The sequence below is a fragment of the Trichoderma reesei genome (genome assembly GCF_000167675.1).
Source record: "Trichoderma reesei QM6a unplaced genomic scaffold TRIREscaffold_10, whole genome shotgun sequence".
Taxonomy (NCBI): Eukaryota; Fungi; Ascomycota; class Sordariomycetes; order Hypocreales; family Hypocreaceae; genus Trichoderma; species Trichoderma reesei.
In genome coordinates, this window is record NW_006711157.1 from 169,516 (window position 1) to 194,201 (window position 24,686).

Sequence of the window (24,686 nt, forward strand, 5' to 3'; positions counted from 1 at the left end):
GTCATGTTGGCAGCGTGTTGGCCAAGACGTCCGATTCATTCACGGGCTCGTCTCGTCTGTCATTTAAAGAGAGAGATGCTAAGATGAGATTCTCACCTGTCTTTCCAGAAACTCGCCTCTCTCCTGCACAATAGCCCTCGTCTGGAGCTTTTCATTGAATACAACAAGAGTGACACGATGGTGGCCGTTTGGGGATGGCATGTCTCGGCCTCGGCGTGGCTCAGCACCACAGCCCTCACCCTCATAACCGTACGAGCGCCAAGCGGACTGAGAAACACACAAGACGAGTGAAGAAACAGAACACAAAGAGAGGCAGATCGAGGGCTGACCGACTTCTACTCCCAGTACAATCTGCTCCGTATAATCTATAATCTGTACTTCCATCCCCTGGCCAAGGTCCCTGGCGCAACCGCCTGGAAAGCCTCTCGACTGCCCTTTATCTGGTCGCTGCTCAGGGGCACCATCGTCCATGACATTGAGCGCCTGCACCGCAAGCATGGCCCCGTCCTGCGCATCGCGCCCAACGAGGTCACCTTCGCCCACGAGGACGCCTGGCGAGACATCTTCCAGCTGCGGAAAGACCACCAGCCGTTCCTCAAGGACCCCGTCTGGTGGAAGTCTCAGCCTGGCATGCCCGAGTCCCTGCTGAGCGCCATCGACCCGAAGCGTCACGCGCGCATCCGCAGCCTCCTCGCGCCGGGCTTCACCCCGAAGGCGCTCAAGGAGCAGGAGGGCATTCTGCACTTTTACGTCAACCTCCTGGTGGAGCGGTTCCGAGAGCTGGCGGGCAAGGACCCCGAAAGCAGCGGCGCCGTCGTCGACGTCGTGCCGTGGTTCAACTTCATCGCCTTCGACATCTTTGGCGACCTCGGCTTCGGCGAGTCCTTCAACTGCCTCCAGGACTCAAAGTATCACCCCTGGATCGCGCTGCTGTTCAACAGCGTCAAGGCGGCGTCGTTTGTTGCGGCAGCGCGCTTCTACCCCATCGTCCAGCGCCTGCTCCTCATGTGCATCCCGCAGTCTCTGCGCAAGATGCAGAGGGACCACTACCAGCAGATCGTCGACAAGGTCGACCGGCGTCTCAACTTTGAGCTGGAGCGGCCCGACATCATGTCTCATGTGATACGAGGCACAGAGCGCCGCGAGCTGCCTCCCGGGACCATCCACACTACGTTCATGGTGCTGACGACGGCAGGGAGTGAGACAACGGCCACGGCGCTGAGCGGAACCCTCAACTACCTGGTCAACAACCCCGACAAGCTCGAGACCCTGACGCGAGAGATCCGCGGGGCCTTTGAGAAGGAGGACGACATCAACCTCGACTCCCTCCGCAAGTTGCCCTACCTCAACGCCGTGCTGAACGAGGGCCTTAGGCTTTGTCCGCCCATCCCCTGGGTTCTTCCCAGGGTCGTCCCGGAGGGAGGAGATACAGTATGCGGAACGTGGCTTCCAGGAGGGGTATGGCAAACACCACCCGCGCTCATTCTTCTCTTTGCTTTGCTTTGCTTTGCTTTGCCTTGCCTTGCTTCCTTTAATTCTTGTCCTCATCTGTCTTTGCTCGTCCCTCACCCCCCTCCTCTCGTGCAACCGTTGCATTTCTCACCCCCCCGGTGTGAATCCCTGGAACTTGGGGTGCTGACCACGAATGAACCCCCCAGACTCCCGTCTCAATACAGGCATACTCCATGAACCGCGACCCGGCCAACTTCCACGCGGCCACGTCATTCGAACCGGAGCGCTGGCTTCCCGCCAGCCGCACGGACCCAGCGTCGCCCTTCTTCCATGATCGCCTCCAGGTTGTGCAGCCGTTCAGCGACGGGCCCCGGGCCTGCCTGGGCCAGCACCTGGCGTGGGCCGAGATGCGCCTCATCATGACCAAGCTGCTCTGGACGTTTGACTTTGCGGTGGTGGAGGATCGCAGGACGCGCTGGGAGGACCTGAGGACGTTTCTGCTGGTAGAGAAGCGCCCGATTGAGGTGCGGGTGCGGCTCAGGGACACTGCCGCCGGCTCCGTCGCATAGCTTTACTACGTATATCGACTTACTGTACAGGAGCTCGTCATCGTGTTGTGATTCTATTTCTGTTTCTGTTTCTTGTCCAACTGCTGTGGTGCTCGCAAGGTTTACAGGGATATCGGGCTCGGACAGGGGGGGAGGTTGGACCGCGGGTGTTGGACAAGACACAAGAAGCGATTGACATGCCCCCTCCCCCCTTGTCCCCCGTATCGCCCACATGAAGAGATTGCGAGTTGCTTGTTGGTGGTCGCACGCCGAAAACCTGCAGGTAGTAAGCTGTCAGAACACGGTTGGCCTTTTTCCTGCACTGTGGTCTATGAGTGAGACTTCTTGTGTAGGCATGTAAAACCCCAGCTTTGAACAGAGAGAAAGACACGGCAAGTTTCGTTGAGCGTTGCAGCAGTACTACTAGTAACAAAATCGGCAGATGGGGGCCAAATCCCAGTCGCAGTCATCCTCCTTCTCGTGCCCATTCTACATACATGCCTTGTTTTGTCTCTCTTGTTCCCCCCTCTCTCCTTAGCCACTCCGTCCTCGTTCAAGTCGTAACGCTGCCGCGCCTCTTGGTGTTGCATCGTGTCGTGTGGGTGATACTTTTTTTTTGCATTCTGCCTGCGCCCCCAAAATCATGCTTCCCGTCCCATCAGCCGTGTCTCTCTCTCTCCATAATACTAACACTTCTCACATCTCGTGCTCCGTTTTACGCGCTTGCGCTGTGCCTCACGTACCATCCAACAACGACGGCATCTAAGCGCCAGGCAGACGGGCAGGCAGGCATGTGGCGAGACGTTCCCGTCTCTCTCAGCCCAGCGTTACATGGCCGGACATGCAACTTATACCTCTTGGGGCCTTTATTTTGGGTCCCATAGATACCTCTCATTGGATCTGGGCCGAGGCTTTTGCGCATCATCCTGATTATGCACCTTCGCTTGCAGGGCCTGTATAGCCTATTCTCAGCCATGGGATTGGATACTACTAGATATCGCGCACGATGTCGACAGATGCGGTGGTCTGAGCGGCGGAGAGATCGCCATCGGTGGGGGGGAGGGGCTTGTTCCTCCTCCATTTGTCTTAGGATCTCGGTCTCTTTGGCCCCCAAACACCAGCATACACTCACTCGGCTGGCCGGAGGGATGTGGAAGGATGACGGATAAGGCATTTTGAAGGATGCTGATGCCAGTCACAGACGCGGCAGTACGTGGACCAAAGAGAATCCAGGCGATTGTCTTGGAAAGTCTTTGTATCTCATCTCGGCATTCGAAGGCGATGGAGCGATTGCTGCTCATGTCGGGAATTATCTGACCATAGATCTGCCTCCTCCAGCAAGGGGTGAGTAATAACCGTAAACGTATCATGCCGGCCTGATGTTCTTCCACATCCCTGGCCTTGGACAAAACCTTTAGAATGGACACAAGCTGAAGAGCTCAACCCGCTCGCTTTTTTACAGGTGAATGATGCCACGTTTTTTGGAGCGGCATACTTGTGGACTGCGGTTCCATCAAGGTTCCATATATAACACCCTGTGTCTGCCCTGAATGTCACTCCGCCCCCGCCGTGAATACTACGCAAAGAGAAACAGGACTCCCCCCCTCTAACGGATCAATGCGCGTACGCCCTTTGTGCTTAGCTTTGGCAGAGGGATCAAGAAGTCATGCGCCTGCTTGACATCGCTCTCGTCTGTTTCGTACAGCTCCAGTTTGGGGCCGTTGGGGCGATAGAGAACTGCCAAAATAAGACTCATCTCCGCCATGGCCAGGCTGTTTTGATATCGTGTCAGCTTCCTTCTCGTACGACTACAACCCCGATCCCGTTTGCCAGAGCGGCAAAGGGAAGAGCGATTAGGAGCCTGCTTACTTCATTCCCAGACAATTCCTCGATCCGCGGCAGAAGGGCACGTAGGACCGATGCATGGCCGGGGTTACATTGTGAATCCACCGCTCGGGGATGAACTCGCCCGGATTCGGGTAGACCTGAGGGTCTGAGTGCATCAGATAGGCAGACATGCCCACCGGGACCTATAGCCATTGATTAGCCACTGTTACCTAGTACTTGACGCAGATATACGAATGTAGCGCCATAACGAGCACGAAGGAGGTGGTCAGACTGCCTCACCCCAATCGGTATCACCCAGTCCTTGTACTGGAGTGGTTGGTCGGGAAATACTCTCGGCAAGCGGTGCATGACGCCATAGCTGAGCCTGATTTACACACATGTGTGTGTTAGCAACGGACGGTTCTTGTTGGCCCATTCGTCCCAAGTTCCCAACGTACCTGAGGGATTCCTTGATGATCGCCTGTAAGAGCGGCAGCTGCTCGAGCTCGGCCCAGGTGGGAACCTGCTGGGGCCAGTTGGCCATCGGCTCCCTTAGCTCAGCCTCGAGCTTGCTTCGCAACTCTGGCCGGGAGAGGATATAGTAGGAGGCGAAGCCGATGGTGCGTGCCGTGCTTGCAGTGCCGCCGCCAAGCAGGACTTGGGCTTCCTTGGCCAGTCGTTCTTCGGTCCTTTCCTCTGCTGGCATGTCGCTGTTTGCAATATGCCGAAAGATGGAGATGTCGTTGGCGTCCTTTTCGGACTTGTCCCTGTTTGCAATGCGGATTTGCTCCAAGGCTCGCTGGGAAGCGTTGTTAGGAATCTCTTACGGCTGGAGGGAACCTGCACACTCACTTGACGGAAGATGTTGAACATTTGCCCTTTCGGATAGATCTTGAGCAGCAAGCTCTCTGGGAGAAGGCTCAAGACTCTGATATCGTGTTAGTTCTCGCCAGGCGCTTTGCCAAGATCTGTGACTTACTGAATGATTTGAGGAAAGCCGGTGAACAGGGGGATGGATCGCACAATTGCATGGATGACATCGTACCTGGTAGTCCAGCATTATCAGCACTGATTCCGTGAAAAAACAGGTGGCGGCATACCAGTCTGAAGCAAAATCTTGAGAATCGAGAAACCGGTCGCCGTGAGATCCTCTGTCATCGGTGCCAAGGCAAATCCTTCCGATGATGTCGCCCGAAAAGGCAGAAAAGGCGTGGTCTAGCCGGATAACCGAGTTTGTGCCTTCGAGCTCTCTGAAGCGTGACTCGAGGTGCAGAGCCACTTCTGCGAGCATGGGCTGCAGTCTCGTGATTCCCTTTCGCGAAAAGAAGCCCTCCATGGGCTTTCTCCTCTTTCTATGCAGGTCGTGGTCTGTTGTGAGCAGATGGGAGCCTGTAGCGGAAGATTCAGCATATACATTCTCTTGTTTTTGTTTTGGACTTGGTTATCAGTCTCACCATCAAAGTCGATGCCCTTGCAAAACACATCGTAGCTTTCGGTTCGTCTCTTGCTTTCCGTAACATAGACCTCATTGTAGAAGTCTGGGTCATGGATAGAAAGTTCATCTGGATTTACACGAACGATAGGGCCTAGAAATAGATGGAATCAGTTCCCGTACCGGACATGCAGAGGGTCGTTTCACATACCATATCTCTTGTGCATCTTCTCAATCTCAAACAGATATTTGCCGTCTAGCCAGTAATCATAGTAAAACTCATACCAGAAAGAGGCGGCGGCAAACTTGGGACCTGGAAACTTGGCCAGCGGGGAGAACCAGAGGCGGTATATCGTGAGATACACATTGTAGACGACGAAGTACAAGACTGTAGCCCAAAGGACGGTCGTCGCAAGAGGCTGCGACGCCACCCTATCCACGATGCTTGTCAAGTACATTGCAGCACTGCTCTTGAGTTGATGGAGGGGGTAGAAAATGGGAGACACAGAAGAGAAAGAAAGACAAGTCTGGATTGTGCGAGAGGGCAATAAGAAAAGACGTCAAGTTGGCCTCGAGGGGAGAAGATATGAAAAGAGACCCTACATCACATGTACTCACCCCGGCCTTTACTAGCAGCAGCTGTTATATGCAGGGGCATATTTGTAGATGGTGTTGCGGAACCATGCCACTGAGATGCTGTTTCGGGCTCCCAGTTGACCCGTCTCTGGATAAGACCAACCAGTGGCTCGGGGCTGATCGAATGAAGCCTGCACGTACCGACATACGGGGATCCTTCAGCCTTCTCCAAAGGAGTGAATCCTTCATCCCATGTGGTGCGGGTAATACGGCGCCGGGGGACATGTAAAGTCGACCCGAGATGTGTAGGGCCAACGACTCGCGGCTCGTAAGTTGTGGCAAGATGAGGGGCGTCCGATGTTGCATCGTATGCAATATTAATAGGTTGCATGAGGATGAGGTGTGTGAATAAGGACCAACGTGCATCTCGTGAACCTTGGTGGCTCATTCGGTGCCGCCAAAAGCAGGACGCGCCGGGTCCAGCCTGATAGCACAGGGAGCTGCGGGTGTAAGTGCCGGGATTGCTGACAACCTGGACTTTCTATAAGCGGCAGCTCTGCGCCGTCACCCAGATAGTTCCAGGATCCGCGGCGCCATATACAGTGTAACATTGGGGAAAGGGCATCGTCAAACGAGATATGGGCGGTTATTCGTGCGCAATCGTCTCATCCCCCGTGGTCAAGCGGTTGGCTGTGTTCCAACGAGACACAAGGCTGCCCTGGTGGAGGATAAAATGTCGCTGCTTTTCGCTCAATGCTGGGCTCTGGCATATAAGGTAACAAGGTAACTTTCAGTTGTTGCATCACTCTGTATTATTGGTCCACTGCCGTGCAGCCAAGAATACCATCAGAAACCATGGAGTATCGCTACTCAGAACTCATTGACCCCAATGTCTATGAGACGCATGGTCTGGACAATGGCATTGCTCTCCGAGGGCACAAGGAGCCTATGAAAGAAGTCCGCGGGGCACGGCGAGCTCAGGGCGACTGGTCCAAGCATGTAAAGCCACTCGGTGACTACAAGGGCGGTCTCGGAGATCGTTTCGGCTTCATGCAGGTGACTGTGCCGGAATGCTTGCCCGAGAGGCTTGAGATCATTTCGTATGCAAACGAGTATGCGTTCATCTATGATGGTAAGTGATTGCTTTCATCCCTGGCAAGCATGACTGGCCGAGTCCTCTCGAGCTAACAGTCTTGTTGAGACGAAATGGAGAACATGGATCTTGAAAACATCTCCACCGCCGAGCCAGGCATCCTCGACACATTCTACAAGGGCGTTTTGGATAGCAAGACGGACGGCAAATCACGCCCCGAGAAGCGGCTCCAGGCACAGATTCTGAAGGAGATGCTTGCCATTGACCCGCCGCGGGCCATCACGACGATGAAGGCGTGGGCCAGATTCGTGCAGCTCGCATCGCAGACCAGAGCGTCACCGTTTCGAACATTGGCAGAATACGTGCCCGCGAGGGTCGTTGATGCTGGCGAACTGTGAGTTCCAGCGAGTCTGTTGTAGCAGGAGTCTCCCTTCAACGAAGCACATACTGACTTGCAGTCGAGCATCTGGTTTGGCACGCTAACTTTTGGGATGGGTTTGACGATCCCGGACGAAGAGTATGATCTGTGTATGGAGCTGGCCCGGCCGGGTTATGCCGTGCTGGGCCTCACCAACGATCTGTACTCGTGGCCCAAGGAGCGGCAGGCGGCCGAGAGGGCGGGCCAGGACTATGTCTTCAACGCCATCTGGGTCATTATGCACGAGCGGCAGGTCAGCGAGGAGGAGGCCAAGGCCATTTGCGCCGAGGAGATCCGGCGGTATGCCCGCATCTTCTGTGACAACGTGGACGAGACGAAGCGGAACCTGGCGCTATCGCGGGATGTGCGCGCGTACGTCGAGGCCGTCATGTACAGCTGCAGCGGCAACCTGGTCTGGAGCATCTACTGCCCGCGATACCACGAGCTGTAGGCGGAGAGGCTTTGCGTGCGTTTGTGTATCGGTTGTTTGTAGTATCTGTGCCTGGACTTTTTGGTCGTAGTAGTAGTACCAGGTATGCATGGTGGAGGGAGAGAGGAGAGGGTGAGAAGAGGGTGGTAGTGCAGCCGACCTGTGGTTGGATTTGGCTCCGTGATTTAGCCCGAGTTAGGTTAGGCAGCGGTACCATACGGGGAGTGGACGATCAAACAGGAAGTATCTACCCAGTGATGGCCGCGATTTCCATTTCAAGCCGCGGTGGGCAGAGGTACCGTATCTACTAGTTGTCTGTAGAGGAACTTTGCGGAGGATCAGTGGATACGAGCTCACGAGGAGCAGCGACCTCATCCCACACCATCTTGATAAGTCGCAGTACTGTAGCTGTACTTCCCTGGGCTCCGTACCTGCACCAGGAATGAACTGCCGCCTGCCCCCCCCCCCCGGAGTGCTCTGCTCCTGCCTCCGGTCGCTTGCGCAGCAGCATCAAATCACATCATCATGCACAAGCGAGCCTGAAACAGTGCCTCACTCCTCTCTTCTCCTCTCCTCTCCTTTTCTTCTTCTTTTTGACTGGATGACGATGGAATGCACATGATACGACCGGATGCACTTGGGCGGATTCGTGCTGCGTCTTCCCCCTCACGGCTGTCCAACACGACCTTATCCCTGCTGATGCGGATATAAGAGGCTGCTGTTGGCCGCTCGCTCCATGCGTGTGGATGGGCAGAATGCGCAGGGTTGTGGCATATCTCCTTCTACATAGGTTGGCTTTATTTCCTCTCTCAGAGTTGTGATCAAGGGTCGTGTTGTCTTCTTTTCCCTCTCTTCGTCCCCATCACCAACGCCAACATCACCAACAAGAACATCACCATCTAGGTCACACTCGCTTCAGCCCCCCCGCCAACGCCACAATGGGAGCCCAGTGGTCGCAGTTCTTCCCTCCTAAGCCAACCTTTACAGAGGCAAACGTCGACAATCAAGAGGGCAAGGTCTTCATCGTCACCGGCGGCGCCTCTGGCATCGGCCTCGAAGTCGCCCGGGTTCTGTACCTCAAGAACGGAAAAGTCTACATTGCCACGCGCTCCGAGGAAAAGGCTCGCAAAGCAATCGCCGACATCCAGGCCTCTGGCACCTCCAACGGCAGCCTCGAGTTCCTGCACCTGGACCTGGCCGACCTGGCCAGCATCAAAGCCTCAGCCCAGGAATTCCTGGCTAAGGAATCCAAGCTTCATGTACTCTGGAACAACGCCGGGGTCTCCCAGCCCCCCCTTGGGAGCGTCTCGGCCCAGGGCATTGAGCTGCAGCTTGCTACAAACTGTCTCGGGCCGTTTGCCTTTACGCAGCTGCTTCTTCCTCTACTCAAATCGACGGCTGCAGATGAGGCCACGCCCAAGGGTTCGGTTCGTGTAGTCTGGCTTTCCAGCCAGGTCATGGAGCTATCTGCTCCTCCCGACGGCATCATCTTGAGTGAAGTCCAGACGCCTACCAAAGACCGAAACCGCAACTACACCAACTCAAAGACTGGAAACTACTTCCTCGCTACCGAGCTTGCTCGGAGAGAGGGTCCCTCATCCATCGTGAGCGTGTCTCTGAATCCGGGCGCCATCAACTCCAATCTCCTGCGCCACACGCCTCATCTCAAGTACCTGGCCTACCCGCTGCTGCACAAGCCCCGGATGGGAGCTCTGAGCGAGCTTTACGCTGGGCTTTCGACGGACATTGGCTTGGAGAACAATGGATGCTACGTCATTCCTTGGGGGCGAATCTCACACAATGTTAGGGAAGACCTGGTCAAGGCCTCGAAACCCACCGAGGAGGGAGGGTCGGGAAGGGCCCAGGAGTTTTGGGATTTTTGTGCCGAGAAGACGAGGGACTACCTGTAATGGTGGTGATGCATACGATGCAGGATGCCTGGAGAGCCCAGAATGTTCTTTCACTTCTTCGAATAGGGGACTTGTCATCTCCGCCGAGTTACTAATTTCTCTACTCACTCGTTTGAACAAATGACATTGTTGCATCAATGCTCGCCTCCTAAGGAGCTTGAAATCATGGGTCACTGCGCTTGTTGAAGGATCATCGAGCTCGTCGCAAAACAGCCAGTCACGAAGTTGTTGCTTATGTTTTGACAAGTCTTCAGAGCAAAGTCTTCCTCCACCACTTCTCCTCTTCCTCCAGCCATCCTTTTGCACTCTCCGGGTGAGCAAGCATGTGTCCGTCCCCTGGAAACTCCACAAGCCTGACATCTTTCCCCTTCTCCTCAAGCGACGCCGCCATCAACCGCGCCTGTTCCAGGGGCACAACTGTGTCTTCTTGGCCGTGCAGCAGCAACAGGGGAGACTTGATCTTTTCGACATTGTAAAGCGCACTGCGCTCTCTGTAGATGTCGTCTCGCTCCTTGTCATTTGCGTCCTTGGGAAGGGTGAGTGCCTGCGTGTAGTGCGACTCCAGCTTGTGCGTCTTCTCATCGAACTTTTTCAGATCTGAGATGCCAGAGGCACAAACTCCGCCAGCAAATGTATTGGGGAACCGCGTCAGGCACTGCAGGGTATTATAGCCACCAGCGCTGATGCCGGTGATGCCAATGTTCCCGATGGCGCTGATCTGGCCGAACCAGCTTGCTGCAGCATCGACATCAGCGGCATCAACATGGCCCCAATTCCCCCATAGGGCGTTGCGGAAGTCTCGTCCGTACCCGGTCGAGCCCGTGTAGTTTATGGCAAAGTAGCCATAGCCTCGAGAGGTAAAGTACTGGATCCTGTATGAGAGTCCGGGGCCTGCGTGACCGGTTGGGCCGCCGTGGGCGTTGATGATGAGCGGGAATGGGACGCTCAGGTCGATTTCGTACTTGTCGCTGGTGGGTTCCCAGAAGAAGCCGTAGATGGTATGGTTCGGGAAGCCCTTGGAGGAGATACAGACGGGGTCGGGCTGGGCAATGAGGGCCTTGGGAAACTGCTCGTCAATCGAGAGGCGCAGGATCTTGCTGCGTTCCGGCTGGTGAACGTTGACCTTGTGAACTGCCTGGGGAACGTCAGTCCCGGTGCCGACTACAAGGACGTGAGAGTCGTCGAATCGAACAACGGCATCCCAACCGATTCGACAGAGAACGTCTCCATCAGCAGCCTCTCGCCACGAGTTGTCGTTGAGATCGATGATGAGGAGGCGACACGTGCCATTGGACGTTCCGACTGCTGCCAGATACCTTTCCGTGACGGGGGCAAACGTACGGCTACATCAGATACCCGTGTTAGGCCGACTGAACGAGGCCGTTTTCATCGAGAGAAGAATCAGCTTCATCAGGTACAGAGGGTACTTACCTGCCCTCGAAGAAGCTGATTTCGCCCAACTCTGAAGTCTCCAAGCCCCTGAGCTGGATCTTGCTGGGAGAGGCACTACCGGGATTGAGCCTGAACAGCTGGCGATAGCCACCAGTTTCCTGAGCAAAGAACAAAGTAGCTCCGTCCACGCCCCATCGAGGCTCGGTCGTGCTCTCGCCGTTTCCGCCAGCGACGTGGCGGACACGGCTGATAGTGCCATCCAGATGGAAATCAGCAACGTACAGCTTGCAGGCGTCAATGAAGAGCCCCGGGTGGTTCCATTCGAGCCAAGCAATCCTGCTTCCATCCGCATTGGACTGCGGCAGATAGTAAAAGTCGGCACCAGTGACGATTCTCTTGACTTTAGCCGTCAGGATGTTGATGGTAACGAGATGGTTCCTGATCTTGGCCGGCGTGTCCTCGGTGTGGTCCTCTTCGATGGCGAGCACCCAGGGGGTCTTTGTGTTTGCGTGGAAGCTCGAGTATCGCAGGACGGGAGACTTGAGCAAAACGGAGGAGTATTTGGCGTCCGGCTCCAGGATCCTCACTGCGTTGTCTTGGTCGGAGAAGATGAGCCGGCCGTCGGGTAGCACGTCGTATAAGCCGGCACCGTATTCGTATACCTGTGAATCATTCATTACAAACGCACTCATGAAGGCTCATATGTATATTATTCAACTACCCACAGCATTCTGGCAACTGAGCTCCTTTGGGAGGACCTCATTCAGGGTGTCGTCGCGGGAGACTTGCACAATGGTTCTCCGCGCCCCATTGCTCTCGGTGAAATATGCCCGTCCGGTGCGTGGCTAAGGGGGAATTATGAGCTTGAGGCCAGGCAGGATGACATCGCAGAGGAATAGACAAGGGTATCGTCCATGGCATCTTACACAAACACGAGGAGCGATGAGGGACCGGACTTTGGAAACAACAAAGTCGGCGGAGATTGGCGAATGCCAGAAGCCGTAGTCGGACGAGACTTGTTTCTTCTTGACTAACATGGCGAGTGGCCGGTGGGGGATGAAGGTGGTGAGCATGAAAGCGGGTGGTTGTAGCGTGCGATTTCTGGTGGAAGAGACTTTGCTACAGCACGTTGAGGTTGTAGAGAAGGGGATCTGCAGCGAAAGACGAAGGGACAAGAAACTGCATCACGACCACTGTCACATTGTTGCATCTGGCCGCTTTTTATACTTAGGTAGGTACTGACCAAACAACCAAAAGCTCCCGCCCTATATCGGTTTCACACGCCGTGCTACTTGATGTGAGGACTGTATGTACATGCTATAGGTATGCTCGCCACTCATGTTGAAGCACCCGAATAGGATATTCTGGTCCCTGGGTACGGCTCCCGAAGCGGCAACCAACCGGAAGATATGCGTTGCTCAAGCCTCCAGAATACGTAGTACTTGTTCCAAGCCAATTGGGAATCTCAAAGCCAGGGGCTATCACTATGGAGGTACATAGGATGCCTTGTGTTGGCATTCATTGTCCACGTACGGTAATAGAGTACAGGGAAGTATGCATGCAGCGCCAACCAAGCGTGGCCGACCATCACGACCTTCATATATAAGGTAGGAGGTACATACATTCATTGTATTCAGAAGCAATCGATGGAGCTGTCAAAGGGTTTTCAAACATCTTGAATGATTGAACCAACAGTATAAGCCTCTGTTTCGAGTGTCATGCTGAGGAACATACTTAGGTACTGGGTGAGGAGAGGCGCCCCCTCTCGTGCCGTTCCGGGCACTACTAAACAAGCCACCCCCGGTCAATTGCGTGCGCGTCCCGGGTACCTTTTGCCAGCATAAATGAGTGAGCCAGCTCTTATCACAGCTGACTGTCCTCACGACTCTGTAATAATTAATAACAACAAAGACAAAGACAAGAGAGGAAGATGGAAAAGACGGGCTCACAGGTCTCGTTGCCCGTAGCCACTGCGCCGCAGAACAGGAAGCGCAGGTCGTGGCACCTCAGGGCGGCCTGCGTTGCTGCCTTTGTCTGCTTGGCCGGGCTGTATCATCATCTCCAGCTTCCTCGTCATCCTCACCCTCATCCTCCCCATCATCATCCACATCACGATCACGATCACGATCACAATCACAATCACCACAATCATCACGAACCGCCCCATGACCACCAGAGACCTTCTCCCTACGGCAGATTTCCCAAGCGAAACGATCCCTTTCACTTTCTGCCATGCACCAACGTGACCGTCCCTCCTGCTCTCGATGACGCCCATCCTGAGAAGAGCTGGTCGAAGCTGTTTGATCCAAACCCCAGGCACTGGAGCTGGGGCAACAAGACGGAGAACGACACCGAGGCTCACCCCAAACACGACCCCTTTGCCGGCCGCGGCATCTATCTCTGCGGATGGCTCGACGTCCCCCTCGACTACACCAACGCCTCCGATGCCCGCATCACGCGCCTTGCCGTGACAAAGTATCAGGTCTCCGGTCTCGCCCCCGTCCGCGGCCGCTCCAGGCCGTCAGCCGGCCGCAAGAGCAAGCGCACCATTGTCGTTGAGCCCGGCGGCCCCGGCGGCAGCGGAACGTCTCTGGTCTGGCGATCCGCCGAGATCTTCTCCAAGCGTCTGAGCGACGGCGCCTTTGACGTGCTGGGCTGGGATCCGCGGGGCGTCAACACGACTCTGCCCGCCCTCTCGTGCTTCCCCTTTGACGCCGACAGAGACCACTGGTCCATGTTTGCCGGGCAGTACCGCGAGGTCCTCGCCTCGCCGAGGGCTCAGCTCGAGGTTGCCGATGCCCTGAACGATGCCATCTTTGGCGCCTGCTACAAGATGCACGGCGACCTGCCTCGGTTCGTCAGCACGGCCTTTGTCGCGCGCGACTTGGAGGAGATCCGCAAGGCCCTTGGGGAAGAGGAGCTCACGGCGCACATGATCTCATACGGCACCGGCATAGGGCAGACGTATGCAAACATGTTTCCGTCGAGCGTGGGCAGGATGATCCTGGACGGCACCGAGTATGTCAAGGACCACAGGCTTCTGGGAGGCTTTGGCTGGACCGCCTTGGACAATGCCACGGATGCCTGGCACGATGGCTTCCTTGGGGAGTGCATCAACGCTGGACCCGACCATTGCGATTTGGCCAAGCCGGTTGATGGCCAAGCTGTCACGCTGGAGGGTCTGGAGTCCCGTATGGAAGCGCTCATCACTTCGCTTATTACGCGGCCGGTGCCAGGCTACACAAACTTCAGCGGGCCGTCTCTCGTCACGTACTCTGGCCTGGTGGGCGCCATCTACGGCTCCCTCTACAATGCATTCTCATGGCCGGCGCTGGCGACTCTGCTGTACGAGCTGGAGGCGGGAAACTCCACGCTCGCCTCCATCATGCTCGAGCACTCGTCATGGGAGTACGACCCTTCCCTGCCGTCCCTTCCCAACAAGAAGCCGTCCACCGACGAGCTGACCTTTCTGGTCATCTGCTCCGACGGCTACGACGCCGCGCTGCCCGACGACGGCCTCGACTGGTGGGAGTCGCTCTGGGCCAACATGACGGCCAAGTCGTGGGTCTCGGGCAACTCGCGCTTCTTCGACGTCTTCCCCTGCCAGCGCTTCACCCGGTACTGGCCCGCGCCCGCCGAGGTCTACCGCGGCGACCTCAACCAGACGCTCAAGAACCCGGTGCTGCTGATTGCCGAGACGTACGACCCTGCCACGCCGCTGCGCAACGGGCGGCGGCTGCTCGCCGAGATGGGCAGCAACGCGCGGCTGATTGCGCACCACGGCTACGGCCATTCGTCGCGGGACAAGTCCGACTGCACGGATGCCATTGCCAAGGGGTTCATCCTGCATGGGGAGCTGCCGCAGGAGCAGGAGACGGCGTGCTTTGCCAATGAGAAGCCGTATCTGTATGGCGTGGACAAGGGGAAAGATGCGCTGGCGATTTGGAGGGAGCATGTTGAGGAGCTGCCGTATCTGAATCCTCGTTTGGGTTGAAACTTGAAGGGGGGTGTATCCGTTTCTCGCGTCTGTTTTTGTTTATCTAGAGTACTGGAAATTTGCTGAAACCATGTTTGAAGAATGTACAGCCGTGATCATTATATGAAGGGGTGTTGAGACGTGATCAATTCCTTTGATGCTGTTATCAAGCCATATATGGGTATCTTTTCCGACACCAAGGAGACAGACAAAGCACGGTAAAGTATACAACCACACACGATATAGGTAGGTACTCGAAAGTAACTTACTTACCAAGCAGATAGGTAGAAGGGATAATCACGGAGCTCGTCGCCGTATGAGTTTTCCTTACCTTCAGCGAACAGCGTTGATCTCGAGAGAGTCCGAGTGAGGTTGAGTAACACATAAGGTAGCAGTCAGTAAACTTCAGCCATCTCCCGCACTTGTTAGATACCCGACCACAACTCCAAAAAAGACCAAAACCCATCAACGATATCGCAAGAACAAACCAAGAAAGAAAAAGAGGATCCCCACGAAATTCAAGAGACCCAAAAACAGAAAAAACGAATATAGAGAAATGACGTCATTCACATGCAAAATAGCAGTCCAAACTCCTGGTTCCTGCATAGGTAACTGCCATGTGACCAACCTCAGCGCAAGTGATGCGAGAACTGATCACACGTTCCGAGAGCCGTGATGAGCTTTGCCGCTCATTCGACCCCAAAACGACGTCGTTGACAAAAGCAGATTTGAAACAAAAAAAGAACAAAAAGCATTTGGAATCGGGTCATATATACCTTACCTTTAACCAGACAAAGACGCTCATGCTGACTTGGTAAAAGTCCCATAGCAGATGAGCACCGTTCCACAAGTGCCAGACTTGATGACATCATCGCATACGGGCGAGAGATCGTGACTCTTTTTTCTCATGTTTTTTGTATCATCATTAGTGTCATAAGACTCGGAATATGTACAGTGAGCATCATGATATATGTACAAGCCCAGCGCGCCGCGCCGCACGTCCGCCTCCTCGGGTCAAGCCAACCACCTCCTGCTACTACTGCTGCTGCTGCTACTGCTACTGATCTTTGGCTTCCTCCGGACGGACGACTCTCCCAGCGGCTGCTTTTGTATCTTGCTGAGCGCCTCGTCCGGACTCCTCCGGACGTCTTGGGGGGGGGTGCCCTCTCGCCGCCGGCCAAGAAGCGATCTCGGCGATGGAGAGCGGCGGCATGAAGGGCGTTGCTGCGGTGGTGATGATTTCCGCAGAATCGGAATTTTATAGTCGACATAGCCTGTGGATTCGGGGGCTTGCCTGGGGGTAGGGGTGTCGGAGTCAAGGGTATCATAGTCGGTATCGAGTGAGTCTAAAATGCAGAAGTCGTCTTCGGGTAGTTGAGCGGGAGGGAAATCATCGTCTTCCTCATCACCATTTACAATGTGTACAGGTAGGTGCTCCTCCTTGCCCTCGTCGGCGACATCCGTTGGGTCAAAGGTAGATCGAGTCTCCGTGGAATCGCACACGGACGTGACGGTCGTGTCGCCGTCGTCGGATTGAGACGTCTGGTCGTCGTCGTCATGAATCGAGGATCGCCTGATAAAGTGGGAGCCCAAGTGTTCCGAGCGCTTGCCGGAGAAGGACATGGACCGCGACGGCGGGTTGGTCGAGGTGAATGCCGGCGAATCGGCCGACTCGGATGGGGAGCCCTCGGACTCGGGCGACAGGGGCATGTCGGAGGCATCGAGAGCGCAGGGCTCGGCGGTGATGGAGTCGTGGGGAAAGAATCCGTCATCGTCGTCGTCGACAAAGTAAGGAGCATCGCCGGCGCTGCTGGCCTTTGTGCTGGTCGTGCGAATAGAATCGGCTTCGGAAAACGACGACGACGTCGACGCCACGGAGCCTGGCCCGTGGCGCTCAAGGTAGTCATGGGGGAGGTAGCTTGCAAAGTATCGGACGATGGAGTCGAACGACTTGGTCCGGAAGAGCTGAAGGGCGTGCTGCCACTGGTCAGAACCGATCAACTTCGGGTTGGCAATGATCTCTACAGCGAGCGTTTCAAGGGACTCCTCGAGTTCAGAGAGCCGCTGCCGCTGCCGAGCCGCCATGAAGCGATGGAACTCTTCGGCCGTGTCCGCACGGTGGGAAATCTCGTAGACATCGTGGTGAAAGGCTTCGGGGTCTTGCAGGGTGTAGGTAAAGGTGTTGTACTGATCGTGCAGCGTCGTAAACAAGTCGTCCCGCTTCAGGCCAAACTTCCATGCGGGCCATGAGATGTCGGGGTCGTCCATGATGCGAGTCGGGAGTTGTTTCTCCGCGAGTGACGCAGAGGAGAGAGGCTGGGCGGGGGGGGAGAAGAAGGCGTGCGTTGAGTCGGTGGATTTAGGTATACAAAAGGCGCAGTCGTCGGGTGCAGAAGTGAGGAGAGCAAGGTGTTATTCGAGAACAACACGGCTCGCTTAGAGCATAGGACTCGTCGCGATCATGGCCATGGCGGAGAGTCACTGACGAGTACTATCAGACAATCACTGGTCGAATAGCTGCTCGTGTCGTCGTGAGTCTCTTTGGGGGGGCGATGGGAGGATGATGATTAGGTGGTGAATGTGCTGGAGAGTGCTAGAGATGCGGCCTCAACGACGTCGCCAGGGCCCTTGGAGTTCTGCCACAGCAGCTGGGGGGAGGCGCGCGTATACCCATTGCCCCCAGCACCCGATCGTGAGGCCGTGGCAGCCTGAGGCATTCACTTTGCCCTACACCCGGCACCCACCGTCTCGGCGTTGGTTGGCTGCTGGTCTCGGCTGCGGCAGGCACTAGATCTGATCAAGATTAGCATCATCCTAGCGCTGCACTAGCTCCGTCAAAGGCGACCAATCATGAGGCGGTGGCTGAATCCTAGAAAAGCTTGGGCTGTGCGTGCTATTCTTGCTGCATGGCTGGTTGCAGGTTGGACGGGCAGCAGCGACTTGTTCGATTTCTGTTCTTGGCGGTTTCTTCCTTTGTCTTCGATCACGATGATCAGTTTGGCGTCTCGAAATTCTTTCACCGTCCTCACAGGCATGTTTCTCATTATTATCGCAATCATTCATACGCATACAGATGCTGCATCATCAGGACAAGTCACTTCACCCTTTTTTTTTTCTTCGCTTCGACGTCTTTCTCCTCTTTCATCTCGGCTTTGTGCGCTGCTGCTGAGATGATGTGATTGTGCGTCTCCGGGTGCCAAACATGCACACACACTTGCTCGCATTTGGCATCTCGTTCCACTCCTTCATGCGGCCAGCACATGGATCCCTCCCTTGCTGATGCTATCCTCGACCAGCATCCCTGTCGCTGCCCAATAGCCTCAGCTACAGTGGTCTTCGCTCACACCACACTGTTCAGCTGGTGCGGCCGTTAACGGCGGCGACACGCTGGCGGACCCTGGTCGAGAGAAGAAAACTCTGCCCAGAGGATGACGCTCGTATCAATGGCCTGCCCATTGCTTCCGGGCGGCTGTGGCTGGTGTGCCGTTTGCCATCAGTTGCGAGAGCCTGCGCGCCACTGCGGTACAGGCTGCGGTAGAGGTTCGCAGAATTCGAGTGGCAAGTGACCAGTCGCACAGGTACCAACATGCTTTTGCTGGGGCGCCCGCGGTAACACGAGACGCAGAGTGTGAGGCCGTCACGTTGACTTGCGGCTGACTGTTGGACTCGAGCGTGAGAAGAGTCGCATTCCTCCAGGCAGCTGAGACAACCCTCCAACCGGGGGAGTCGGCCTGCGACTGATCAGGAGGATGCCGTGGGCGTCCTGCATACCAACTCGGTTTGACGCAAGTTTGGCCGGATCTCCCAAGTGATTACTTACGGTCACTCGCACCACCTTGTACAGAAGCTTGTTGTGAGGCTCTTTACATCGACTCGGAGCTCTATGGACGCATCACGTGGGTGGAATTCAGCCTCGATGCAACTGAGGCTGCTCTCACTCTGCCATCCTCCCCATCCTCTCCCTCGTGAGATGCAGTGTTTGTGGCTTTATTGCAGCGGGCGCGAGAGTGTCTGGTGAGTTGCTCATGCAATATGCTTTCGTCATTGACTGCTGTTCAGCATCCTAATGATACTGCCATCTCCCGCTACAACGGCCTAGGAGGAAATGGTGAACAGGCTTCAAACAAGTTCCTGCAGTGTTACTATTTTTCAACAACCTGAAAGTGTCGCGGTGCTCCCAGCAGAATCCTTCAAGGAAACAAATACAGATAGCCGAAAGGTCTCTGCACAGCAGTTGCTGCCGCAAGGATACCTTCTAGCCTATCTCAGCTTCATGGGATGTCTGTCGTGCTCTGTCCGCTATCAAGTGCGGATGAGGCGCAGCTTGGACAAGGAGCTGGCACCGCCTCATTCCATCGTCTTGCAAGGTCCTTGTCTATCACCAATCCTACGCTTGCCCGCCTCGTCGTGCTCTGTCCAGAGTCCCTATCAGTTAACAAGCTACCAAGCACTCGCATCACAGAGAGGCTAAACCAACCAGCTGCTGGCTGGTCTCCCCTAGTTCCCGCCCTGGGGCTCTCCCATCGCGTGCAGTCTCAGTTGTCTCGCCCGCGCGGTCCGCAAGGCACACCCGGTGCCCACTGGCTTGGTGGTTGGCTGCCTTTTTCCCTCCTTCTCCAGCGTTCCTATTTGTACCTGTCCATGACTGTACGGGCGGCTGAGACTCCATCACCAGGCCCGAAACCTCGTCTTGCACTCTGGCCATCTGACTGCTGGCTACCATGACCAGACGCTGATATAGCGCTTCAGCTGCTGGCTCCTTGCATTTATTGTGCATATGGGCAATAGCTGGCTTTTTCCCTTCACCATCTTCAACTTGAACCTGCCAACGTTGTGCTGCGTCTCGTTGCTGCTGTTTCTTCTGCTGCTGGCTGTGACACATATCTGCACAAGTACCTATCTGCACTCTCAGTCAACCCCGCTGCTGTTCTGCCTGCTTCCTCTCAACCATCCATACCGTCTTCCTGTCAGCCCGGCTTCTGCCTGGACGAGTGTGCCTGCTGTTGGGGCTGCCCAGGCTGCTGCTGAGTACACAACCAAAACGTTTACCTACCTACATACCTGTACGCTGGCTGTACTTTTTTATCCGCCTAACCAGTCTGCTTGCCTGCCTGTTCCCCCTCCACTCTATATCCAAGGCACTCATTTCGTTGCCCGTCGTTCATCGTCTGTTGGAGGTTGAGTTGTAGAGAGAGACAACAACATCACCGCTGGCGAATGGGCCTTTGGTAAGGCACCATCTGCCATCCTCATGTTCGAAACCAGGGTCGTCGAGCCCTCACAGGGCGTCTCGGAGGAGAAAACCGAGCCCTTTTCTCAGTCAGAGATCGAGGCCCGATTCCACGGCGTCGGAGACGATGAGCCAGGCATCCCTGCGGACCCCGAGGCCGTTCCGCTCGACGTCTTGCAAGTCGAAGATCACCACCACAAACAAGGCATCCGCATCCTTGTGCGGCCTCTCACCAAGCTTCCCGGCACACGCTCAGTGAGCCCCGGCAGCGACAATTGCCAGTGGCTAGCCCTGCGCGCCGAGGTGGCCTCCTCGGACAAGCCTGAGCACAAGGTCCTGGCTGTGACTCAGACCTCCAAGGACATCAAGTTCTCCGTCAGGATCCCCGGATCTGCCGAGGACGACTTGTCACGGCCACCCCTCTGGTGCGAGCTCTACTACGATCCCGCCAGCGACAAGGTCATATTCCTCAACCGGTCGGATGTGCCCATCCTGCTCGGCCGCGTGTCTCATGTCGCCGCCGCTGCCAGCCCTCCACCGAGTGAACGACATGTCATTAACCCAGGCCTCGCCAAGGGCCTCACACCGGGCACCTTTCGAATTAAAGTGAGAGACATTGCCGTACTCGACTTTCGCATTTTGGAGAAACGTCCAGTGGCAATCTATGAGCAGCCAGTCTCGCTGGCAGTGCCCGAGGAGGACTCGCCCGCATCATCGCCATCATTCGTCACTTCTGACCAAGTCAACGCAAGCATGAAGAGAGCACTTACCCCGGAGGAAGACGTCAAGAGAGCGAAACGAAGGCTTACGGACACCGGCGGCGGACGCGACGATGGCGTCATCATGTTTCTGGGACCAGCGGACCCTCTCGTCTTCCCCCTTCCTAACGCGAGGGAGGCCAAGGAAGTGTCTGCCTCCAACGGCCATGCACTCTTGGACGCAGAGCAGGGCGAGACCATTGCCGTCAATGGAGTGTATGAGCTGGACGAGTACCACTTGACGAAGCGCGAGCCCATTGCGTCCACGGCGCTGTCGGCAGTCTATACTGCATCACATTCGCAGGTGCCCAACAACATTGTCACGGTCAAGGTGCTCAAGACGAGGGTCGCCAACCCAGACAACAAGCCGCTGGTGCATGAGCGAAGCGTCATCCGCCAAGCAGACATGTGGCTGCGAGAGTGCCAAAGCCAACAGGACTTGCAACATGACTCCATTGTACGCTACTACGGAGGAGATGCCAGGTTCCTGAGCCTCTACATGGAACACGTTGACGCCAAAGACCTCACTTCTCCTACAAAATGGAGGAACAAGGCTACTGACGAGTTCGTCGGAACTCGCGAAGACTCTGTTCGGATACTACGCGACATCTCGGGCGCCCTCAGCTACCTCCACGGCCGCAAACTCGTACACAACGACATCAAACCCGCCAATATCCTGTACGCGCCCGAGCGTGGCGCCGTTCTCTGCGACTTTGGGCTGACGACGCCGGCAGCGAGCTCACCTTCTGGCGGCGGAACTCCTTACTACATCCCTCCCGAGTTCATCACACGCAAGAGCCGCGGCCCAGCCTCTGACGTCTGGGCGCTGGGAGTCACCATGCTCTACACGTTGCGCTTCATCAAGTTCCCAGACTCGCGCGCCCGCAGGCAGCATCCCAAGCCGCTGTACTGGCAGATTGCGCAGATCCATGGCCAGCCAGCGCCGCCTTACGCTTATAAGCAGTACGGCAATGGCCAGCCGGCGGTGAACCAGATGAGGGACTGGCTCACGGAGATTTACGAAGCAAGAGAGAAGCTGAACCCCAAGGACCGCTTGGAGCGGCTGGTCAGGGACATGCTGGCGCCGAACCCAGCTCAGCGGATCACGATGGAGAGGATCGTTAAAGAACTTTCCGTGGAGGCAACAAGCACAAGCCGCTAATGGGACGAGGCCTACAATGGCTTATCCTGTAAAGCTATTCATTCACATCGTTTCACACCTGCTTTTGGTTATATATTTTGCATTTCCACCATTTCGGTCATGGAACAGTCGACAGAAACATTGGGATCTGGAGTTTACTTGGGAACCACATACATCATTTTACGAGGCAGATGGCAAGCGTGTTCGAAGCAGGCACAAGATGGGATGACCACCGGAGTAAGCAGCGTGCGGCTCTATGGCTTTTGGCATTGACTGACTACAGCAGGGAAGAAGAAATCGACAAACATCTTCCCCTTCCCTGCTATCTGCTCTATCTAGTCCTTGTCATCTCTGCCCTTGTTCCCTCCTCTTGTGCTCTATGATATTTACATGATACCTTTGCACTGAAGAATTTGCCTGTACATATACCCCCTTTTACCTTCTTGTACCATTATTAGTTTTTTCCTTTGTTTTTTCTTTTTCATATGGCGTTTGCATGGTGGCATTCACAGACAGACACAGAGAGAAGAATGAGAGACGGCAGCATATACGCATCAGGTGTTGAAGATTACGCTACTGCGCTAATATCATTATCTTTCAATTCATTAGGCATGACAAGCCCCCGTCTTCGTGTATGTCTTGGTGTATTTAACGTATTACCCCCTCATCATTTATGTCATGTGTCACGTCAACTTTACAGGCCCAGGCCCAGGGAAAAGGCAACGGCGAGGCCTACAACCGTGGCCAAAACAGACTTGTCGGAGCCCATCAAGCCAGCAGCAGCATTCTTCTTGTCGGCGGGAGCAGAGCCGTTGCCGCTCGCACCATCCTGTGAAGACGAGTCGGTGCTGTTGTCATGGTCGTGGTCCTCGTCATCATCCTCCTTGATGGTGTGCATCTCCAGACCGTCAGAGGTAGAGCAGTTGCTGGGCCCGGTGGCGTTCTTGGTGAAGCGGATGTCGGCGCAGTTGTAGAGGGCGCTGCCGGACTCGCCGCTGGTGACGACCTGGATGGAGGCGAGGGTGCCCTCCTTGATGGAGTCGTCGGGGACGGCGAGCTTGTCGATGCAGAGGGTGCCCTTGCCGGTGACGTTGACGAGGTCCGGGGTGAGGGAGATGTTGAAGTTTGTGGCGTTGGCGCCGAGGCCGAGGTTGACGAAGAGGTAGGTCCAGGGGTGGTGCAGCTCGAGCTGGAGGGCGCCGCCGCCGAGGGGCCAGTTGGTGATGTTGCCTGCCTTGTAGGGGACGCCGCCGCCTTTTGATGAAATACATTTGTTAGCATGAGTTAAAAGGAAAAGGGGAATGAGGTGTGATAGTCTGGACGTACAGGGATAGTCCCACTGGCTGTACTTGTCTTCGTTTTCCTCAGCGAGGGTGTCGGCGCGCCATTCGGGGTATACGACGGCGAAGTGGGCGGTGACGGCCTGGACGGCAGCGAGGCCGAGGAGGAGAGACTTGAGGGCCATTGTTGTGTGTTTTTTGCGTGAGGATGGATATGTTGTTTGGTGGTGGTGGTGATGGAAGGAGATGAAGAAGAAGAAGAAGGGGGGTGGGTTTGGTGAAGAAGGGAGGGAGGAGAGAGAGAGAGGAGGAGGAGAAAGAAGTGGAGGGGTATAAAGGTCAGGGCACACAGCTGGGGGAGTATGGGCCAGGGCCTTTTTTTTTTTTTTTTTCTTCCTTCCTTTTCTTGCTTTCCTGAAGAATGTGATGGGATGGGGGATACACAGACGATATTTATGGCCATCAAGGTAGTATCTCAGCTGGCGGACAGTTGTACAGGCACATTACGGGGAGGGGGGGAAGAGAAGGGTACCTGGATAGGCCACAGGGGGGTGGAATCTCTAGTCTAGGTAGGTACATAGTCACTGTTAAGCTTGTTTTGAGCATATAAGTTGGACCAAGGCTGGATGACGAGCGGGTGATTCGATTGGCTTGTTGCTGCTTGGTTCCCTTGTTTAGTCGTGGATCTCCTGCTATGATCTGAGCACAATATTGCTGTTAGTCGAGGGAGAGGCGGTTTGTGGAGTGGACAATTTGCACAGGGTCTGTGAATGAGGGGGTGGGGGGCTTTGGGTGATGATGGGTTGAGATGAGTGAAGAAAGGAGAGAAAGGTTGGGCTGGGATGGATCAATGCCTCGATCACATGGAATATCATTGACATCTTGGTATCATAAGTGCATAGTATAAGAACTGGGTGAGTCTGCAATGACATGTCTCACTTTTGTTGTTGTTGTCTCAGTGCCTCGCAATCCACAGCCTTGTCGACGAGACACGCATGGAGCAACAAGTAGTATGTAGATTTTTGCACACGCAGCGCCAGTCATGGTAGTAGATTCGCACGCGGCTCATGTCCCGATTGGGTGCGTATCACACAGAAAGGCCGGCATCTGTGCAACGACTCAAAAACTTGCTCAAATGCACGCACAGAGCGCAGAGACCCGGCGCTGTGGCTGCTGCTTTTTTTTCTGCAGCTTGACCGTTTCTTTTTGGGGAGGTACTTGTA

General features: G+C 55.5%; 9 protein-coding genes across 9 annotated transcripts; 5 read left to right on the plus strand and 4 right to left on the minus strand.

Moving 5' to 3' along the window:
- Nucleotides 1–354: 354 nt before the first annotated feature.
- On the plus strand, nucleotides 355–2,021 carry TRIREDRAFT_62231 (cytochrome P450; the record flags this gene model as incomplete). Its single annotated transcript, XM_006965548.1, has 2 exons — nucleotides 355–1,458; nucleotides 1,659–2,021. Coding segments are annotated over 2 exons (1,467 nt in total), but the record flags the coding sequence as incomplete, so codon positions are not given.
- Nucleotides 2,022–3,529: 1,508 nt separating this feature from the next.
- TRIREDRAFT_78223 (uncharacterized protein) lies at nucleotides 3,530–6,015 on the minus strand. Its single transcript, XM_006965706.1, has 9 exons — nucleotides 5,471–6,015; nucleotides 5,282–5,413; nucleotides 4,928–5,216; nucleotides 4,807–4,872; nucleotides 4,680–4,755; nucleotides 4,286–4,626; nucleotides 4,128–4,212; nucleotides 3,870–4,030; nucleotides 3,530–3,772 (listed from the first exon to the last, which is right to left on the minus strand). Exons 1-9 carry the CDS (start codon nucleotides 5,715–5,717, stop codon nucleotides 3,607–3,609), a joined length of 1,563 nt encoding a protein of 520 aa, XP_006965768.1. The 5' UTR covers nucleotides 5,718–6,015; the 3' UTR covers nucleotides 3,530–3,606.
- Nucleotides 6,016–6,690: 675 nt separating this feature from the next.
- Nucleotides 6,691–7,797, plus strand: TRIREDRAFT_107667 (uncharacterized protein; the record flags this gene model as incomplete). The annotated part of the gene is made up of 3 exons (XM_006965549.1): nucleotides 6,691–6,967; nucleotides 7,037–7,322; nucleotides 7,392–7,797. 3 exons carry the CDS (start codon nucleotides 6,691–6,693, stop codon nucleotides 7,795–7,797), a joined length of 969 nt encoding a protein of 322 aa, XP_006965611.1.
- Nucleotides 7,798–8,714: 917 nt separating this feature from the next.
- On the plus strand, nucleotides 8,715–9,686 carry TRIREDRAFT_62439 (uncharacterized protein; the record flags this gene model as incomplete). The annotated part of the gene is made up of 1 exon (XM_006965550.1): nucleotides 8,715–9,686. The coding sequence occupies one exon, from the start codon at nucleotides 8,715–8,717 to the stop codon at nucleotides 9,684–9,686; it is 972 nt and encodes a 323-aa protein (XP_006965612.1).
- Nucleotides 9,687–9,936: 250 nt separating this feature from the next.
- On the minus strand, nucleotides 9,937–12,115 carry TRIREDRAFT_107669 (uncharacterized protein; the record flags this gene model as incomplete). Its single annotated transcript, XM_006965707.1, has 3 exons — nucleotides 9,937–11,029; nucleotides 11,118–11,740; nucleotides 12,005–12,115. 3 exons carry the CDS (start codon nucleotides 12,113–12,115, stop codon nucleotides 9,937–9,939), a joined length of 1,827 nt encoding a protein of 608 aa, XP_006965769.1.
- An 893-nt stretch (nucleotides 12,116–13,008) lies between these two features.
- TRIREDRAFT_107670 (uncharacterized protein) lies at nucleotides 13,009–15,072 on the plus strand (the record flags this gene model as incomplete). The annotated part of the gene is made up of 1 exon (XM_006965551.1): nucleotides 13,009–15,072. The coding sequence occupies one exon, from the start codon at nucleotides 13,009–13,011 to the stop codon at nucleotides 15,070–15,072; it is 2,064 nt and encodes a 687-aa protein (XP_006965613.1).
- An 884-nt stretch (nucleotides 15,073–15,956) lies between these two features.
- TRIREDRAFT_121993 (uncharacterized protein) lies at nucleotides 15,957–17,571 on the minus strand. Its single transcript, XM_006965708.1, has one exon. The coding sequence runs from the start codon at nucleotides 17,320–17,322 to the stop codon at nucleotides 16,069–16,071; it is 1,254 nt and encodes a 417-aa protein (XP_006965770.1). The 5' UTR covers nucleotides 17,323–17,571; the 3' UTR covers nucleotides 15,957–16,068.
- A 2,667-nt stretch (nucleotides 17,572–20,238) lies between these two features.
- TRIREDRAFT_78226 (uncharacterized protein) lies at nucleotides 20,239–22,204 on the plus strand (the record flags this gene model as incomplete). Its single annotated transcript, XM_006965552.1, has 1 exon — nucleotides 20,239–22,204. Exon 1 carries the CDS (start codon nucleotides 20,306–20,308, stop codon nucleotides 22,202–22,204), a length of 1,899 nt encoding a protein of 632 aa, XP_006965614.1. The 5' UTR covers nucleotides 20,239–20,305.
- Nucleotides 22,205–22,780: 576 nt separating this feature from the next.
- Nucleotides 22,781–23,852, minus strand: TRIREDRAFT_22386 (uncharacterized protein). Its single transcript, XM_006965507.1, has 2 exons — nucleotides 23,510–23,852; nucleotides 22,781–23,437 (listed from the first exon to the last, which is right to left on the minus strand). Exons 1-2 carry the CDS (start codon nucleotides 23,646–23,648, stop codon nucleotides 22,878–22,880), a joined length of 699 nt encoding a protein of 232 aa, XP_006965569.1. The 5' UTR covers nucleotides 23,649–23,852; the 3' UTR covers nucleotides 22,781–22,877.
- Nucleotides 23,853–24,686: the final 834 nt, after the last annotated feature.